Source organism: Crinia signifera, chromosome 1 (genome assembly GCF_055691185.1).
Source record: "Crinia signifera chromosome 1, ASM5569118v1, whole genome shotgun sequence".
NCBI lineage: Eukaryota > Metazoa > Chordata > Amphibia > Anura > Myobatrachidae > Crinia > Crinia signifera.
The window spans coordinates 233,096,999-233,117,213 of NC_139217.1; the positions used below are offsets into that span (position 1 = coordinate 233,096,999).

Consider the following 20,215-nt stretch of genomic DNA (forward strand, 5'->3'; position numbering starts at 1 on the left):
CAGTGTAAAAATAAGGCAGCCAGTATTTACCCTGCACAGAAACAAAATAACTCACCCAAATCTAATTCTCTTTGCACATTTTACATCTGCCCCCCCTGCAGTGCACATGTTTTTGTCCATCTAAGGCCTGGTACACACCAGAACGATCCTGATTGTTAGTAGATCGTTAGCAGATTGTGTGATGCTCGCACGATCTGTTGGAGCCACACAATCTGCTAACGATCTGCATCCAATCTGATCCCAATCCGATCTGAGTCTGTATCCAGTTGAATGGATCTTTTACAGATCCTCACTGCAGCAGGTAGGATCTGTAAAACGACAGCGGGGACGCGCATCGGATTGGAATCGGATCGGAATTGGACCTAAACATGCCCAATCTACACACAATCTGCATCCAATCGGTCGGAATTGGATCCAGATTGATGGAATTGAGCCCTAATCGTTCTGGTGTGTACCCCCCCTAAGAAGGATTTTGTCAGAAAGAGTGAACTAGAATAACCCCCCAAATACACTGTTCAGCAGTTAATGGGTTAATAAGGTACCCAGAATACAGCAAGCATACATAAGCATGCAATGCAATGAAAAGCAAATGGCACTAAGCTCTTGCAGCAGCCATAGCTGGTTGGAACACTAAGAAACTGTTAAATGTGTCCCGCAGGAGAGGTACAGGGGGGACGTGCCCAAGCCTCCTGGAAGTGAAGGAGTGGAACCCCGGGTTTCAAGGAGCTCCTCCGTGTCCCTCCTCATGTGCAGTCGTGTGTGTGTCTCCTCCCCTGCTTACAAATGGCCACCAGGGATTTGAGTCCTCATGCAGCGCCGGTAAATTGGCAGGGATCCGGCACGTGCCGGGAGGCCCCGCGTACCAGCGCTGCTGCCCACAAACAAAGTACCCTGTGGGTGCAGCGGGATGGGCGACTCGGCCGACCGCTTGCTAGCTCCGCTGGCGGTCACCCCTCGCAGGCTGTAACAGCCACTGTGTGTGCCTCGCTGCGCTATCGCACGCGCTCCCGACGGGGAGCGTGTTACTCTGTGCACAAGCACTTGTGGTCCCCGGCAGCGGATGAAGGCTCCCCAGTGCCCGCTGCAGGTCCTCACCTGAGTGGCAATGCAGCGCCGGACATGGGTGATGGAGCCAGCAGCGCAGGGGTCTGTACAGACCCCCAGTGCTGCTGCTCTGTCACTGACAGGGTCAGTGTAAAAGAAGATAAAAAATATATAAATAAAAAGAAGTTTGGCTGCTAAAACAGCAGCCCCTCTAGTGGGTGCATCTAGCTCCTGCCAGCACCCAAAAAAACTGAAGTCCTTGGCCTGGAGGCAGGGTTGAAGAGGGGAGGAGCCCGGCTGCCTGGGAGGCAGTTGGAGTTTAACCTCTATGGTGCTGGTGCTCACTCCCACTCCACTACCCACTGTAAAGCTGTGGCCCCTGATGTCTCCAGAAGGATAAATTATAACTATATTCCTCACTGTGACATATAAATATTAAGATTATGCTTTGTTAGATTTTGGACGGCTTCTTCTTTCTTATTGAGCAGCACACAGCTGCAATTCATTGCCCAATTAACTACAGGGTATATATGGATTCTATTGAGACACCATTCTGCTCCTGATGAAGCTGGTAGACACAACCCAGAGAAACGCATAGCGCTGACGCCATAAATTTACACCACACCATTGAGGATTGCTTTTTACAATCATCATTTCGGTACTTATGTATTATCTGGGCTCCCATGTTAAATGCACCCCTTTTTTTTCATACCCCTACTATCCAACTACGCATGGAATTGATTTTATATAGTGTGGCGAGCGCAGCGAGCCACAATGCCCGAAGCGTGGCGAGCGGACGCGGTCTCATAAGAAAACCGGGAGCCCAGATATTACATAAGTACCCTCATTTCTCCCAAGGATTGCTGATTCCACCTTTTTCTGGACACACCAAATTACAAACATCTTATATATGTTCCTTTCTTGCAACATATACCACTTTTACACCAGAATGCCAGGTAGGGCCCGGGAAATTGAACACTGGACATTGCCAGGGCATGCCTCTGCCTCAGACCCCATTTACACTGCACTTCAATCCAGGTTATTCCCAGGTAATGCCCTTTTACACTGAAAATGGATCAGCCCTGCCTTTCCTTGCAGCTGTCATTAAAAACGGACCTTTTGGGCTGTGTAAGATTAGGTCACAAGAAAGGGAGGGGTCTGATCCCAGCATTGCAGGTTTGGGGTCTGCCAAACAGTCAGGCTGAGGGTGATGCTGTGGGACACACTGTGACAGCCAGCGTGTGTTGCTGCAGATGAGGCTGTAAACCATGGGTCTTCAAACTGTGGCCCTCCAGATGTTGTGAAACTACAAATCCCAGCATGCCTTGCCACAGTTTTGCTATAAGGGAGTGTTAAAACTGTGGCAAGGCATGCTGGGATTTGTAGTTTCACAACATCTAGAGGGCCACAGTTTGAAGACCCATGCTGTAAACACACTGTGGAGAGTGCTTCCAGCAGACTGTTGCTATAGTGTAGGGTACAGGCTACAAACAGCGTGGTAACGCTGCTTCTGCTCCATGTGCGGGTCTTTGGCAGATGACAATCTGCCAGAGCCGCAGAAGCACCAATCAGCTCTTCGCGCCCTTCTACCCGCCAAATAACCCTGATAATGACCATTTACACCACCCTGAGCCCCGAATAAGCCTCGTTACCCTGAACATTTGCCGGGTCAGATTCCCGGGGAACAGTACCCACGTTTTTTTTTCCCAGCCCATTTACACAGCGCCCTGGACTGGAGCGGCAATATCCCGGGTCCAACCTCTGGTGTAAAAAGGGTAATAAGGATTTGACCTTTTCAATAATGTACTTTGGATACCCTTACAAACATCATTGTGGACAAGACATGCCTCTTTGGGGACTCCTACTGCCACCTGGTAATATACCTCTTGCTGCATTTAAATGACCATGTTCTGATTGAATCTGCATCCTAGATATAGAACTACTTCATACAATTCACAGTCCCTTATAAAGAGGCTTTTAAAACACGTTTTTATATATTTTATATTTTTATTCTAATTCATGTCTGCATAATAATTGTTACGTTCTGAAGAAGCAGTCTTTTAAATTTATTTATTCAAATTTGAGAAATTCAGCCAGCGCTGGTTTTAAGATTTTTTTTTTATGTACAGAGAAATGCTAACTGGACAACATGCTATTTAGAACAGGAAGTGGCAAGGAAAGGCTAAGGCCTTGACCTATGTTCATGACTTGCGGTTCAGTTTCAGTTTGAAAAGCTCTCCTCCGTCTCTAAAAATAAAAAAATAAAGCTTGTTAAAGCACACTAACTAACTGTGCATTCAGATATCACAAATTTCCAAGCAGAGCCCAAGAGTCCACGGTTTTCAATGTCTAGGCCTGACCCCACCAGTACTGTACGGTAACTATACTTGGCTGGTGGGAAAATTCTGTTTTGGAATACTAATTAGTTTTACAAGGAAGAAAGTATGACACCAGTCACACAGTCATATAGCAGATTGAGGCCATAGTAACTATGCTGGCATTAGACGTACATCTAGCATCCAATTTCCATTAGTGCAGTGGGATTTACACAGTTTATTGACGTACTGTATGCCTTCTCTAGTTCCAACTTCAATAGACAAGCAATTCCCTCAGGAGCAAGTTACAGTCGAGGGGGTGGGGCGGAGGAGTGAGGTAACTCAGTTTTCACCTGGAACCACACAGGCTAAGCCTTACCCTATTAAAAGCCCTGGTGGTCTAGCGGTATACGCCGCATAAGACGGGTGCCACTGCAAGGACCCGACGGACACATCACCCCTCACCGGTGGTGTGAACCGCGTATAGCTTCCCACAGCCGCGGCTCCCTCCTAGTGCAGGGAGGTGACTGAGTAACGCTGGCCGACAGGTCAGCGTGTCAGTCGCTGGAGTTGAAGCGCCACTGTATGTCAGTGCTGCAGCCCTGACTTGTGAAAAATAAAGAAAGAAAAAGAGACATAAAATAAAGTGTTAAGGTCTGAAACAGCCCTCTGCTTGAAAAATGCGCCCTGTTCCTCAGAGCACCAAGGAAAAAACTGGTCTAAAGACAGGAAGGGGTATTAGGGGGAGGAGCTACAGGCTGCAATGCCTTAAAGCATGGGTCCTCAAACTGCGGCCCTCCAGATGTTGTGAAACTACAAATCCCAGCATGCCTTGCCACAGTTTTGCTATAAGGGAGTGTTAAAACTGTGGCAAGGCATGCTGGGATTTGTAGTTTCACAACATCTGGAGGGCCGCAGTTTGAGGACCCATGCCTTTAAAGGATGGGTCTTCAACCTGTGGCCCTCCAGATGTTGTGAAACTACATGTTCCAACATGCATTGCCACATTTTTTCCTATAAGAGCATGCCAAAAAAACTCAGGGCATGCTGGGACATGTAGTTCCACAACATCTGGAGGGCCACAGGTTGAAGACCTGTGCCTTAAAGACAGTGCTCCTTGGTGCCCGGTCCTCACAGACCTGGAACACTCCCAGCATCCAGCTGGGCCGTTAGAAAAACCTCCCTTTCAGCTCTACAGTGTGGGGGAAAAGGGCACCAGACTAGTGGTGAAAAGGGCAAGTCTCTGCTTCAGCGGGGAGGGAAAGCCTTTTTTGCGCCCTCCTACTTCAGCCGCTGTTTGCTGTTTCTTCTACCTCCCAGTGTCTCCCCTTGAGAAAGGTGTCTCTTGGAAGTGCCCTGGTGGGGAGGTCAGAGCGCTGTGCTGGGAGAAAGCAGCTCTATCTCCATAACAAACAGAAATCTGACCAGGATGTGCTTCTCTCAGCCTCTGCTGTGCTTCCACAGTGTAAAGACGTTTCGCCAGGAAACGTCAGACTGAAACCTGCAATTAGCGAAGAGAAATTAACGAAAACTCTAAATGGGCTGCAACACGCAGCCCATAACATATGCACACACTCCTGTGATTTGTGGGATGCAGCAGGGGATGAGCCTGCCTCTTAACTCATAGCATAGGTGCCAAGGCTGCTCTGGCACCACTACATCCCATGGTTGAGCTGTGTCACCAGGATGGAAGCTTTGGTGTACCCATAGTGGACACAAAAAAAAAAAAAACTGACAACTTTATGTGCTTTCAACATTAAAGGATTTAATCAGTACAGAAGCTCAAGTATTATCCTGACATAGAACCTATACCGCATGGGGAAGATGTTGCTGTGCCAGTGCTTACAACCCCGTCATGTTCAGAGGAAGAAATTAACGAGTTCTACATCATTGATAATTCTATTTCTTTTAAATGCCCCATGGCAATGGGTTAGTCCCCCAGGTCCCTAAAGGTTTGACAGGAAGTTTTTTACACCGGAACCTCCCATCTGGTGTATAGAGGCCAGCTCCTCCCACTCCCTTTTTTATGGTCTCTAGAACATAGTCTTGTTCAGAGATGGGCTTTAATCTGTGGCAGAGTGGCTCCCCCTGGGGATGTGATAACAGAGAATGATTGTTTCCTTTAAGGAATCTGGAAAAGTTTGTGAAGAAATGGTTTCTGACAATTTAGTGTGAAACATGTCTCAAACATGTGTTTCTATTTTTTATACAACATGAGTTTAGTGGACAAGTTTTTCACTATAAAAGTGGCTAGTGAACAGCATCATAAAAAGAAAAACCACAAACATTTTGCTTTTTGCAACAGTTTAGCGTTTGATGTCAATCTTCTTTAATTATGAAGAAGTTTTATTACAAAGTAAAGCAGTCTGATAATACAAGCACAACTCTACTTAAACAAAAAAAAACACAGTATTGTCAAACATTAAAACTATAAAAATGTTTAGTAACGCGTAAACCGAGGGTCATTCGGTCTGTTTTGCCCTCCAAAGTTTCCTCCTTGAAGTCCTAATGTTGCAGACATATTTGGAGAGTTCTCATTTTGAATAAAATTACTGTACAAGAGGGAAGGGAAAAAAATACAATACTTAATTAAACACATAAATCCATTTCACCAAACACACATACGTCCATGTAAATGAACTGTAGAAAGTGTTTCCCAAGGGAATTAGTCTAAAGGCCCATACACACTTAGAGATTTTAATTTTAAAAGACTTTGCCAAAATCGCTGAAAGATAAATCTTTAACCAAAGTAGTGCGTACACACTGAGCTATTTTCCCCAAAAAGCAAGAGATTTTCAGGAGGCGAAAGACTTTGCTGAAAAGCTTTCATTATAAAAGGATATTTACATAATGGGCTGGGTTTGTATTCCAAGGGTGGGAGCAGGGGCCCTTAAATATCAGTGCATTTCTGTTCTGGGGCCTGATTCAGAACGGATCGCTGGGCCTACATGTTTCGAGCGATTTGCCCATCCTCAGGGAACAGATGTGCTCCCTGAGGACGGTTACCGCGTGTTGCCCGTTCATTAGCGCTGACGCCTATGACGTCAACACAGGTGCCTCACCATGGGCTGATCCTGCATGACACGTCATCCTTAAGCACCGCTCACCAGCTTCCTGAAGCACGGTGGTTGCCATAGAAACATAATCAGCAAACTAAAAGTGAAAAAAAAAAAAAAAGGTACTTATGTAGTATCTGGACGCCCGATTTTTTGATTGTATGCCTTAAGTTAAGGCATACAATCAGATGCGATGCGATGATCGCATGCAACCAAATCGCATGTGATGCGATCGACCCGATTTTCCATAGGATTCATTGTAAAAATGGTCTTGTTCATTTCCCTACTATCCAAGTGGGCATGGAGTTGGATATAAACCTGTGGAGAGCGAAGCGAGCCACCGAGCCCCGCAGATTTAAAATGTATTCCATGTCACCAAAATAATCCGCTGCGCTCGCCACGCTTCTGGCTCGGTGGCTCGCTTCGCTCGCCACAGAGATTTATATCTAACTCCATGCCCACTTGGATAGTGAGGAAATGAACAAGACCATTTTTACAATGAATCCTATGGAAAATCGGGTCGATCGCATCGCATGTGATTTGGTCGGATGCGATGGACCCGATTTCAAAATCGGGCGTCGAGATACTACATAAGTACCGAAAAAAATATAAATACAATACTTTTTCGGGTATATGAGCACATTGAGGATGGGCAAATCGCCCGAAACATGCAGGAAAGGAATAAAGCCTCTTACTATTTTTTAGCAGCAATGGAGCTGCTGCTGCGGCGGCTGAAGGACCTGGAGCTACTGCGTGGGGAGGGGTGACTGACAGACGGACCTGGGAGTGGGCAGCTGGAAAGACTTGCAGAGTCGGACGGGGTGGACTGACAGGTGCTGTTGATATGGAGCAGGGCGGTACACTGGCTGCAAGTGGATAACCATGTTTCAGCCCGCTGCATCCACACACAGATGATGGATAAAAAACCATCCATCATCTCTGGCATGCTGGTAAAACCAGCCGACGCTGGGCTTTACTAGCGATGATGCGGGAGCGCTCATCATTGTTAGTCGGGAAGCGCTGGGCCATACACACTAGGCGATTTTCAGCTGAAAATCGTCAAGTGTATATGGGCCTTTAAGCTGGGTACACAGACAATATTTTGAACATGGCCAATTCACACAAATCTGGACTTTAAAATAATTCACTTCATCCGCCATCATGCATTACCATGAGTTATTGATCACATCTTCAGGCTGGTCATGCATACAGCTTAACTCTAAATTATACCACTGGTTATGCCATGCTACAACATCTAATATGTTCCCAGTTTAAGACCAAGCATCTTTCCATAAAACTATTTATGTAAAAAAACGTAAGACTCGGCATAAAATACTGAACCAGTCCTGCAGAGACAGAATGAACCTCTCCTCCGAATCAGCATTTTTTTGCTAGAATATATGACTACTCTTAATAGTCTTCCACCTTCCTTACTCAAATGTTTCAGGCATACATCCAGTGCTGCGCAATTGTTGTGCACTTACAGAAAGCTCTCAACCCCCCACTGTTAACACACCCACCCAGCAACAACCAGTGCAGTGTGCCACAGACTCTTCCTTTGTGGACACACTGCACTACAAAATATAAAGCAGGCCTGGCCAACCTGTGCCTCTTCAGCTGTTGTGAAACTACAATTTCCAGCATGCATTGCCACGGTTTCGCCAATAGAGAATGCTACAACTGTGGCAGGGCATGCTGGGATGTGTAGTATTAAAACAGATGGTGACCAGGCCTGATAGAGTATAGGTTTTCACAGATAGGTCTTGTTTCCTTTGTAGTGCACCAAACGAGGTTGTCTCACTTGGTACACCCATGGACGGAATGAAAAATACATCAAACTGATTGTTATGGTGCGATTCTATGCCTAGCGTTTGAATGATGCAACCACATCTATTCAATGTGATCTATTCAAGGCGCAACCTACTCCATCTAGGATAATAATGCACAGTGAGCCCAAGTGTGCTGCCTCTATTGGGCGAGAATCACCCAAATAGATTTGCTGGTGTTTGTATGTGGATGTTCTACTTGCTGTAAAGTTACTGAATGCTTCTAGAGAAAACTGCCATATAAAATTCTAAAGAAAAAAAGCACTAGAAAGGTCAAGATAATAAACCTGTCTATGCACCACCTGGAGAACATTAGGAGTCCGCAATGCAATGAGGCTTGAGAGAACTGACATTTGATACATAAAACGAGATGTCCTCGAAGAAAGATTTACCAGGTCAGGGGCCACAGGCATTGACAATGGGTAGTGAGAGAGCACCAGCACCCTAGAGGTTTAACTTAACTGCCTCCCAGGCAGCTGTGCTCCTCCCCTTCTCTACCCCGCCTCCAGGCAAGGAAGCTCAGTTTAACAAGCCAAGGCAGAGACGAGAGAAGACCAGCACCACACAGAAACACATTTTGAACACGTTAGTACCCTCAACCGAGGAACAATATAACATATTCGTAACTTAACAGTAACGGAAGTAGAGCAGGCAAAGTTTTCTACTTCGGGAGACGTCAGGGGGCCACAGGCTTTGACAATGGGACATCCTATGGGTGGGAGCACGCCTGTGCCGCAGCCAACACTCTGGCCGGAGGCAGAGTCCCGGGAGTCAAACGCATCAAAAGCGCAAAAACACAACACAGTATTGGCAGATGGCCATGTCGCCGCCCTGCAAATTTGCTCAACTGTAGCATGGCACCTAACAGCCCAGGACACCCCCACAGACCTAAAGTAATGTGCCCGAATCCCCGCCGGTACCGTGAGGGAGGCACCCAAATATGCCTGCCAGAGCGAATCCAGCGAGCTGGCCACTGTCATCCAAAAACCATATAGGGGAGGAATGGAGAGAGGGAGAGAGAGACAGACTAGCGTAACGGCCTAGAGCGGCGCACATAGATGCGCCACGGCCGGGGCAACATCTAAGGAGGACCAAGCCATGGTAACAGACTGTCTTAATGCCGGAACAATAATGTCTTGGTTGACATGAAAGCTGGACACCAAAGGTAGGTGAGAAGGAACGGTACAAAGAATCGCCTGGTTAGAACGAAAGACTAAGAAAAAAAGGACTTACAGGACAGAGCTGACAGGTCAGAGACTCCCCTGGCCAAAGCTATTGCCAACAAGAAAACGATCTTCCAGGTGAACTGACCGCAAGGGCACAAAAGGTGGGCCCTGAAGCAGACAGGATTAGAGAGATCCCACGGTGCAACAAAGGAAGGCTGTATATGCAAGAAACCCTGCAGGAATGTGCAGACATCCGTCAACAGGGCCACCCGTCGACGGAACAAGATGTACAAGGCAGAAATCTGAACCTTTAAAGATGATAAACGCAACCCAGCCTCTTCTGCAAGAAGGACAGAACCCTAGCCAGGCAGTAAATCTCAGAATCTGAAGCCTAGAGTTCGCCCCAGGAAAAGTAAGCCCTCCATATGTGATGGTACACCCCAGTCTAGGAAGGTTTCCTCGCTTTGAGCATGGTGGAGGTCACTGTTGACTGAAACTCACTGGGTCTTAACCGGGAGGTCTCAACGGGAGAGGGAGAAGGGGCATGTGCAAAGGGGTAAGCGAATAGGAGGGGCTAATGACAGGGACCGCAGATCCAAAAACAAGATCTGTCTGGGCCAAGGTGGAGCAACCAAAAACATGCCGCCCTCCGACTTCAGCTTGCAAGTCATTCACAAGAGTAGGAAAAGTGGACGGCCAGAGTGGACAGGGCGTCTAGCAGGCATGCCCCCCCCCCCCGGGTCGCAAGACTTGGACCTGGCACAGTGGTGGTTTGTGGGTATGGCAAGAGGCCACCTCAGTTGGGCCCCATCATTGTACCAGCATCTGAAACGCCTCCCGATGGAGGGTCAAGTCGTCGGCATCCAGGGTCTGATGGCCAAGGAAGACCACCACCCAATTCAGGACTACCGGGATAAAGATTGCTGAAAGAGCAGGGAACATCTCTGAAGATGCAGGATGCTTCCGCCATAGCGGGCTGACAGCCAGTGCCACCCTGGTGGTTAACATAAGCCACCCTTGTCGCAATGTCCGACTGGACCTGCACCGTTCGACCCCTAAGTCAAGGTTCCGCCAGGTGGACTGCCCGGAAGACTGTCCTCAGTTCGAGGACGATGATGGAGAGCTGGGCCGCCAGAACGACCTCTGACAAGTGACCACCCCCCAAACACAGAGGCTAGCATGCGTGGCTAGGAGTGTCTACTGGTGGATCCAGTAGTGAGGTTCTGTCCCGAAGCCACTAGGAAAAAGGTAGGGGGGGCTCTGCTGGAGACCAGGTGACCTTCTGGGCCCGGATTTTGTGGTAGGGTCCCAACCACCTGGAGAGAATCTTTCCCTGTAGAGGGCGGGAATGGAACTGAGCATATTTTGCCAATGCGAAGGCCGATACCACCAACCCCAGGGCCCCCATGCACAGACACCCACCAGGGGGAGAAAGATGTCTGATCTGGACTGTAGAGCCAGACGCCAATCCCCCAGAAGGGATATCCACTGCCGAACAGTATCTAACCCGGCCCCCAAATCTGGCTCTGGCCCAAAGAAGGAACCCTCAAAGGGTTTTTGAGTTCGGGCCTTCCAAGAGCGCAGACACCAGTATGTGTGCGCAGCTATGGCCGAAGGTGACACTCTGGAGGTGAGTGGTGTAATTTCCAGAGCCGCCACCCCCAGGTAAAGTGTCACGGGATGCTCAATAGAAGGCAGCAGAGTTTCCTCAGATACCCCTTATGCAGCGTCCGCCGCGAAAGAAGCTGCTCACGCAACTAAGGCCTTAGCCACCCAAGCAGATGCCTGGGGCATGTCCTCCTGTGGAAGGGGGTAAAAGGAAGGGAAACCGCCAATGGCAAGCTAAACTTCCACTTAGGAATCTCCCAACTGATGACCTTAGTCGCGTTCACTGATTTATGGAATAAACCCAGAATACACCTAGGGAGTCTCCCAAAGGTGTAGGCAGCTCAGCAGGGTCGTTTAAGGTAAGGACCTATTTGACAGCTGAGACCCAGGTCGGCACCTCAAGACGAGTTGGGTGATTCACCTCACAGGGCCCCCCATCTTCCATACCGTTGTCGACTGCTAATCCAAGATGTCCTCATCTGTGTCTGCTGACGGAGGAGTCTGGACGACGGGGGTATCCCGCGTCTACCTGCGGGTACAGAGTACTTCCACTGTGCGGGGAGCTACACCCGCCAAGGACAGGGACGGCGTTTCTGGGGACCTTGTCTGGAGGCAGATAAGCACTCGCCCAAGGGATGATGCCGATCCAAGGCAGCAGGGGTGGTGCAGATAACTGGTCTACTAGCTGCATCGGCAACTGAGTAAAGAAAGTGGCCCAAGCAGGCTCCTGAGAGGAGGCTGTAGCCGTGGGCATCGCCCATGCATTGTAGCAGCTTGCGCATAAGCCGCCCTGTACTAGTCATGGGGGCATAGGCCAGCATTACAGGATGTACAAGACATCCACGCCAGAGCCCCAGACTCATTGGGACTGGTACCCCTGGAAGACATTGCAGTATTATTGCATTGTGAACCGGCAGCTAAAGGCACAGTTAAGACAATACACTACAAGTATACAAGGCATACAATGCCATAAAATAGCTGTGCCATATAGGCTACTTGCCTAACACAGTATACTCCTGACCAGCAGAGATACTGTGCATAGCTATAACACTAAGGGCGGTATTCAATGAGCCAGAATCGTTGGTCACAGTGATCCTGATTTAACATTCGCCTGCCAATCGCCGGTTTTTAGCTGTGAATCGCCATGCATGGGGATTCGTGGGGAGTCGCCAAGTCACCCTATTCAACGTGGCTGAGAATCGCCGGCCCTAACGGCGATTCTCAGCCATACCGGCGTTTCCCTATACAGCCGCATTAATGTAGTCAGTTGTTTAAAAAAATGCAGAGAAATGCAAGAAAAAAGCAAATTACCCTGGACAAACGCTTCCCATACAGCATACGGCAAACGCTGGGTAATCTGCTCAAAGGGCAAACGAAGGAGTGAGGTGGGGAGGAGAATCATGGGTAAGTGAGGTGCACCATGGGTAAGAACAGTGCTTTGTGGGAGAAAAAAAAATACCTCAAAAAATTAAATATATATTTGTATAGCACTTCTACGACCATCACATCACACAAGGGCAGCAAATAATAATACATTACACTTGCACAGTTAAATAGAACACTTAAAACCAATTATTTGACATGTTCCTATCAAAGTTCACCAGAAAAAAATGACGAGGGACACTCGGTGAGGAACGGCGATATGTAACAAGAAAAAGGAATCGCCAACTTCACATTGAATACACTTTTGGCGATTCCCCTCGACTACCGTCGATTCCCCATGCAAAATCCTATAGACTAAAAACGGCGATTTTTAGAGAATTACATTTGGCGATTGGTGCTTCATTCACCGGTCCTCAACGGCGATTATAGGTCATTGAATAGGGTGATTCGCTTATACAGCTCATAAAATCGCCGGCACACATGAAAAAAACACAGAATCGCCATAAAACTTGGCGATTCTGGCTCATTGAATACCGCCCTAAGCTGGTACTATGCATACCTTGCGGTGGCGTAGACATTTAGCTTATAGGATACAGCTAACCGCATACTTCTGACAAGCAGAGATAGTGTTAAAGCTATACACAGTACCCTGTAAGCTAGTACTAGCCATATATTGCAATGACATAGGCAGGAAGCCTATATGGTACAGATAACACAGTAGACCTCTGGCAAGCAGAGATCATGTTACATAGCCAGCTTGTAATAAGCATACAATGCAGTGATATAGACAGGCAGTCTATATAGTACAGATAACACAGTATACTTCTGACAGGCAGTGATTGTGTTAATCCAGAGTACACATACAATGTTGCAATGCACTGAGCGCTGCAGAAATAGCTGACCGGAGCTTGAACTCTGTCTGTAACCTGACTCCTGGAGGAGAGGTACAGGGGAGCCCAGGTGGCCTGGTAGCGAAGGAGTGGAACCCCAGACTGGCTTATAAGCCCTCTTGTGTCCCTCCACACATGCTGAGGCAGCATGACATAACCAGCAATACAGGAGGTCAATATAGTACAGCGTAACGAAAATTAAACCAACAGGCAGCTAAAGTGTTAAACAATGCAGGCAAGCATACAAGGGCAATGCAATAATGGCACAGGGTTCCTACTCGGAGCACAGTACAGGGAGGCTTGCCCAAATGACATGGCAGTGAAGGACCCTCCTCACATGCAACAGGCAGGAAGGGATATTAGTGGTGGGAACTCCCTGGGCTGAGCAGTTCCCTGCCTACTGTCCCCGGGTGGAGAGGCTGATGTGGGGGGAGCCTTTTCCCCCTGCTGACAAATGGCCCCAGTGGAGGTGTCCACATGCAGTGCCGGTAAAAATGGGGGGGATCCGGGTCGGCCCCTCATACCTTGCGCCGCTGCCACAAACAATTTCTCTGGTGGTCCAGCGGGAGGCGGACCAGCCGTCCGTTTATCAGGCCCCCCCCCCCCCCCCCGCCAAATTGCAGCAGCTGCAATGCCCCTTGTCAGGTCCCCACCCATGAGTGGCGATGCAGCTCCGGACCTGGTTGATTGCGCAACGGCGCAGGCATCTGCTCAGACGCCCTGCACTGCTGCTCTGTCACTGACAGTAGTCAGTGTAAAAGAAAAATTTAAATATAAAAATTAAATTAAGCTGCTAAAATAGCAGCCCCTCTATTAGGTGCATCTGGCTCCTGCCAGCACCCGAAAAAAACTGAGCTTCCTGGCCTGGAGGCGGGGTAGAGGAGGGGAGGAGGCTGGTTGCCTGGGAGGAAGTTCAAGTTTAACCTCTAGGGTGCTGGTTCTCTCCCACTCCCCATTGTCAGAGCCTGTGGCCCCCGACGTCTCCAGAAGTAGAAATAAGATTTTGCAGTATGCCAGTGTCCTGCATATATTTTACAGAGTATTATTTTGCTAATAAAAATGTTAGCGGTACTTGTTTCCTAGCACGGCCACAATCTTTGGCATCGTGTACCTTTAAGTTAAGGTACACGATGCCCGCGATGGACCCGATTTCCTTTGAAATCAGGTCCATTTTGCCGGCAAAGGGAAAATCGCGTGCATCGCGTCGGTCGCGACCATTAACATTCGCCCCGATGCCCGCGATTTTGCCATAGGCTTTAATGTTAAAATATTTTTTAACATTGAAATCGGGAGCATCGCGTCGGTCTTGTGCCATTATAATGGCACAAGGTGAGATGGACTTGATTAAATCCATCTCACATAGTAAAAAATGTGAAACGGGCCAATATGACCCATTTCACATTGTATATGTCCCCGTCGTCACCCCACAATTGACGTGAACCCGAAGCGTGGCGAGCACAGTGAGCCCGCAAGGGGCGGCGGTGCGCTTCTCCGACCTTTTTATTCCTCACTATCCACGTCGGCGTGGAGTTGAGAATATAAAGTGTGGCGAGCGCAGCGAGGGGACGCGTATACCTGTGAAGTTATACGCGGGGCTCGCCACACTTTATATTCTTAACTCCACGCCGACGTGGATAGTAGGGGAATGAAAAGGTCGGAGGACGCGCAACGCCGTCAATCGTGGGGTGGGGTTTACGGTCTAAAATTGGGGGTGTAGGGAATATTTTACATTGAATCCAATGTAAAATCGGGTTCCAGGGACCCTATTCACATTTGATTCAATAATGCGATGCGACCGACGCGATTTTTCCGACACGACCACCCCGATGGAGATCGGTGTGGCCGTGCTAGGAAACAAGTACCATGTTAGCATTCAAAAATGTTTAGGCTTACGCATATACAGGCTTACCCATGCATTCCTCTATTCACGTGTCCTTGTCCTGAGGGGCCAGGAGGCATTCCACGACCACCTTTCAATAGAATAAAATATAAACATTAATGCATTGGAGGTAGAGCTTACTATCCCCATGGAGTGCTCTTCCTACTTAATAGAAATTACCTGCTCTTGTACGATCAGCTTCCATTTTACGACCATGATCTCCCCAGTCGCGGCCATCCCTTGAAAAAAAGAAAGTACAAAATTATATTTCCTTATAGTGGTTCTAAGTACTTTGCTGCAGAGAACGAGTGAGGTTTGTCATGCCCATGTACCTTTGAAAAACAGGTGCCCTGGTTACTTGTTTATTAATCACCAATACCACGCACTACACAACATACATTTTCCTTATATATTGGTCTGTAAAAGTATTTTTAGTAATACATCAAAGGGTAGGACAACGTTTCAAGACCACTTGGGGTCTTATGTTTTTCTGGACCTGATGAAAACACCCCAAGTGGTCTTGAAACGTTGTCCTACCCTTTGACGTATTACTAAAAAAACCTTTTACAAGTCTGTAGAGTGCCGCCTCTCAATCTCACTACCCTGCGGGGAGACACGGTGGGTGTTCTGTGAAATATATAAACACACACACACTAACCAATGCCCTCAAATTTATGCAGAATAGTAAAAATCAGCCAGAAGCTATGTGAAAGACTAAAAACGAATTGGCCCTAAACGTTCCATTTAACGGAGATGGGCAGGGCGAGTGGGAGTGAGAGCTGCTCCATCTGTAGCTATGTTAACATTTTTTCTTGCAATACTTTGGATCCCGCAATGAACACTGCTAGACTACATTTTAAATTAGAAAAATGTAAATTACAGGATTAATGTTTTACCAAATTTGTTTAATGCAAATAATGCAGTTGGTCCTAAGGTTATCTGGTAAATATTAAGCATTTTATATACCTTCCATGTGGTGGGATGCCTCTCCCTTCACTGACACGTCTGTCATAATCTCCCCACCCATCACGAGGCTCTCTTCCATGACGATCTGGATAGTTCTTTGAAGAAATGAAGGGGAAAACATTAAGATAACAATCTCAATCCCTGAATAACATGCAACAAACTACACAAGTTAGAGATATGTACTTTGCCAAGATGAGCATAAAAGTTACATACATACTGGGCGATTATGCCCAGCGGGTGTGGTGCACGATGATTGGGAACGGCTGAAAAAAGCTCAGTACATACACACTGAGCGGTTTCCACATGCCCAGCCATTTTCCCCAGGGTGGACTGCTTTCCATAGCAGGACGCTATGGAAAGCCGCCCTCAGTCACTCATGTGCTGGTAATACCAGCACAAAAGTGCCGGCCAGCCGCGATGATGCAGGAGCGCGCTGCAGCACTCACAGCTCATCGCTGCCCCATACACACTGGGCGGCTTTCATGCCGAGTCGCCCTGTGTGTACAGGGGCTTTAGGCTGAAAGCAGTCAAACAATTCATGGAGACTCGTTATTAAAATATACAAAGTTACTTACCACATCTCTGCCTCCCAAGCTAGACCTTGATTCATCTCTTCTAGAAGAAAAAAGAAAAAAATGAAATTACTATTTATACATTTTAAAAATACACCAGAGGAATATACAAATCAACATTTTGGATTGTTTTTTTCCCCCCAGAAATGCTCTAAAAAATACTTTTCGTTTTTGACTTGCCTGAAGTTATTATCCATGTATCGACCACGATCCCTATTATCAAAATCTTGAAATCTGTCTGGTCTTCCAAAATCACGATACCGGTCATCCATAGCCATTCTCTTTGACTCTGGCCAATAAGCATCATCCCTTCTAATAAAAATAGAAAATATATATATAGAGAAATTCATAAAAAATGTAAACTGAAAGAATTGGTAAGGAAGCAACAATATTAATGCTCAGAATTTTGTATAGTACATGAAAAAAGTTACCCAATAAACTTTTGTTTAGGGTAATCAAAAGCCTCAACTTCTTAAGTGGTCAGAATACCAGACACATGACATTTAGGAATCGGGACATCTGTCAGAATGAACTTAGGTCTACAGTCATTAGGTCTACCCCACTAGGTCGACTGGCAGGAAGGTCGACATGGGCCAATGTCGACACGACTTAAGGTCGAATTTGCATAAAGGTCGACATGAGGAAGGTCGACTGGTCATAAAGTCGACATGGGTTTTCACTGTTTTTTTGATCCGAATGTCGACAGTCGACATGGACACAGTTGGCAATGAGAATCGGACCCTCGCATCGCTCGCAATGCTTCGGGCACGGTGCCTCGCTGCGCTCGGCACACTATTTTATTCTCCCACCACGCCCTAGTGGATGGTAGGGCATGAAATACCGCCTGTCGGCACATGTCGGCTCAAAAAACAGTGAAAAACCCATGTCAACCTTATGACCAGTCGACCTTCCTCATGTCGACCTTTATGCAAATTCGACCTTAAGTCAGGTCGACCTTCCTGCCAGTCGACCTAGTGGGGTAGACCTAAGTTCATTCTAATAGATTACCGCATCCCGACATTTAAAAGTGCAGTAAAAATAATGAACAGCTAGCAATCTTATAAATCATTCACACTACAATGCCCAATTTTTTTCGTTTGTTTTTTATAAATATGAAGGAGAATTTGATCTGGATTCAGAAACCCAATAGGTTATGCTCAAACATTGAAATTTAATTGAAAAGGGGATTTTTGTAAGCACTTACCGTTCGAACCCATTTCTCTGAGTCTAGTCCAGTGACACAGCTAACCTTGGGATGTAGGAGGGTCCGCGGGAGCCAAGACTTCTCCCCTTCTGCATCCCATGATGCTCCAGTTCAATCTTAAAAAGCACACTAGGATACACAACTCCGTACAATGCCTGACATCTTATATGCACAAGCATACAACCATAACATGACACACATGAACGGTATGACTTCCTGAGCATAGGGGAGAGATAGCTGTGTCACCGGACTGGACTCAGAGAAAGGGTTTCTAACAGTAAGTTCTTACAAAAGTCCCCTCTTTCGTCCAGTCCGGTGACACAGCTAACCTTGGGACGTTCACGAGCCGGTATTATGGGAGGGTACGCTCAGACTGCCAGTTCTCATCACTGCCCGTCCGAATGAAGCGTCCGACGCAAACTCGTGGAACCTGTAAAATTTGGTAAAGGTGTGAACAGAGGACCAAGTGGCAGCCCTGCACAACTGCTCCGCTGTAGCCCCATGCTGCACAGCCCAAGAGGAAGCCATTGACCTGGTGGTATGTACATTAATCCTAGAAATAACAGGTCTAACTACCTTGGTGTAAGCAAAGGCAATTACTGACCTAAGCCACCTGGCAATAGTCTGCTTAGAAGCAGCCCAGCCTCTCTTATGCACATCATACAGAACCAACAACAGATCTGTTTTGCGGATGTCCTTTACCCTTTCCACGTAAATTCATCAAACTACATACAACTTTCTTAATTTGTCCCTATTTTTTGCCCCTTCAGGAGGGGAAAACACAGAGCACAATCTCCTGATTTAAATGAAAAGCCAAAACCACTTTTGGTAAAAAAAATAAAAAAAAAAAAAAAAAATTAGGCACTGTTCAAAGAACAGCCCTATCTTTGTGAAATATTAAATGTGGAGATTTACAGGACAACACTCCTAACTCTGAAACACGCCTAGCCGAAGCAATGGCTAACAAAAACGTCAGTTTCCAAGAAACATACTTAAGGTCAGCCAAACTTAACGGTTCAAATGGAGGGTTCTGTAATACTGACAGAACCAAAGATAAATCCCAAGGCGCCACCAGCTGTTTATATGGTGGTTTTAACCTGGTAACACCCTGTAAGAAGGTCTGAACTTCAGGCAGAAAAGCTATCCTTTTCTGAAAGAAAATTGACAGAGCAGAAAGCTGTACTTTCAGAGACTGTAAACCCAGTCCCAATGAAAAACCATACTGTAAGAACTCCAGTAATCTAGACACCTTGAACCGGGAGGAGTGTACCTACTGATACTCACACCACCTGATGAAAATCTTCCATACTCTGTGATAATTTGCAGCCGAGACTGGCTTATGAGCCCTAAGCATAGTCTGAATCACTGCATCAGAGAGACCTTTCTTTTTAATAAGGTGGTCTCATAAGCCAGGCCGTCAAACTGAGCTGAGCAAGGTCCAGGTGTAGAAAAGGCCCTTGTTTCAGGAGGTCCTGGCGAAGAGGAAGAGGCCAAGACTCTGATAACCTCAGAATGTCCGAGTACCACGACCTCTTGGACCAGTCTGGTGCAATCAGAATGGCTTGCACTTGCTGAGACCTCACTCTTCTGAATACCCTCGGTGTCATTGGGAACGGAGGAAAAATGAAGACCAGGTGAAAGTGCCACGAACAGTCATGGCATCCACTGCCCAAGCGGTCGGATCCCTGGTCCTGGAACAAAATTTCTGAACTTGGCAATTGTTTCTGGATGCCATTAGATCCACTTCTGGGAGTCCCCAGCAACTCACAATCTCCTGGAATACCTCCGGATGTAATGACCATGCCCCCTCCAGCAGTTCTTCTCTGCTGAGGAAATCAGTCTCCATTCCAGGGATCCGGAATGTGAATACAGCAGACAGAACGGGAATGTTGATTTCTGCCCAGGTGAATATCCTCGATACTTCCTGCATTGGCATCCTGCTGCGAGTCCCTCCTTGTTGATTCAAGTAGGCCACAGCCGTGGCGTTGTCTGACTGCACCATTCAAACAATCCTCAGCCTGTTGTAGAGTCTGCCAGACTGCTCAAAGCTTCAATATATTTATTGGAGGCCTGGATTCCCATTTGGACCACAGACCCTGCAACCGATGGTGAAGGGCAACTGCCCCCCAACCCCTGAGACTGGCGTCTGTCGTTATCACCACCCAGTCCCAAGAGTGAAGTGACCGCCCTAGCTGCAATGTCTCTATGTCAGTGCACCACAGTAAGGACTCCTTTGTCTCCTGAGAGAGAAGTAAACTTTCCTGTTTCATGGTCTTTGCATTCCCTGACCAACAGGACAGAATGTT

General features: G+C 47.2%; 1 protein-coding gene across 3 annotated transcripts in view; it reads right to left on the bottom strand.

The window, feature by feature from the left end:
• Positions 1 to 3,097: 3,097 nt before the first annotated feature.
• LOC146071279 (scaffold attachment factor B2-like) overlaps positions 3,098 to 20,215 on the bottom strand; it is a 51,546-nt gene continuing 34,428 nt past the window's right edge. The window contains exons 14-19 of one of the 3 annotated variants that reach the window (XM_083179434.1): positions 16,886 to 17,017; positions 16,709 to 16,748; positions 16,134 to 16,228; positions 15,348 to 15,406; positions 15,198 to 15,258; positions 3,098 to 3,291 (exon numbers count right to left, since the gene is read on the bottom strand). In XM_083179434.1, the coding sequence (XP_083035560.1) occupies positions 3,246 to 3,291; positions 15,198 to 15,258; positions 15,348 to 15,406; positions 16,134 to 16,228; positions 16,709 to 16,748; positions 16,886 to 17,017 (433 nt within the window). In that variant the 3' untranslated portion in view covers positions 3,098 to 3,245. Of the gene's footprint in view, positions 3,292 to 5,646; positions 5,912 to 15,197; positions 15,259 to 15,347; positions 15,407 to 16,133; positions 16,229 to 16,708; positions 16,749 to 16,885; positions 17,018 to 20,215 lie in introns of those variants that run through there. The other 2 variants (XM_083179433.1, XM_083179432.1) reach the window with 2 other exon arrangements.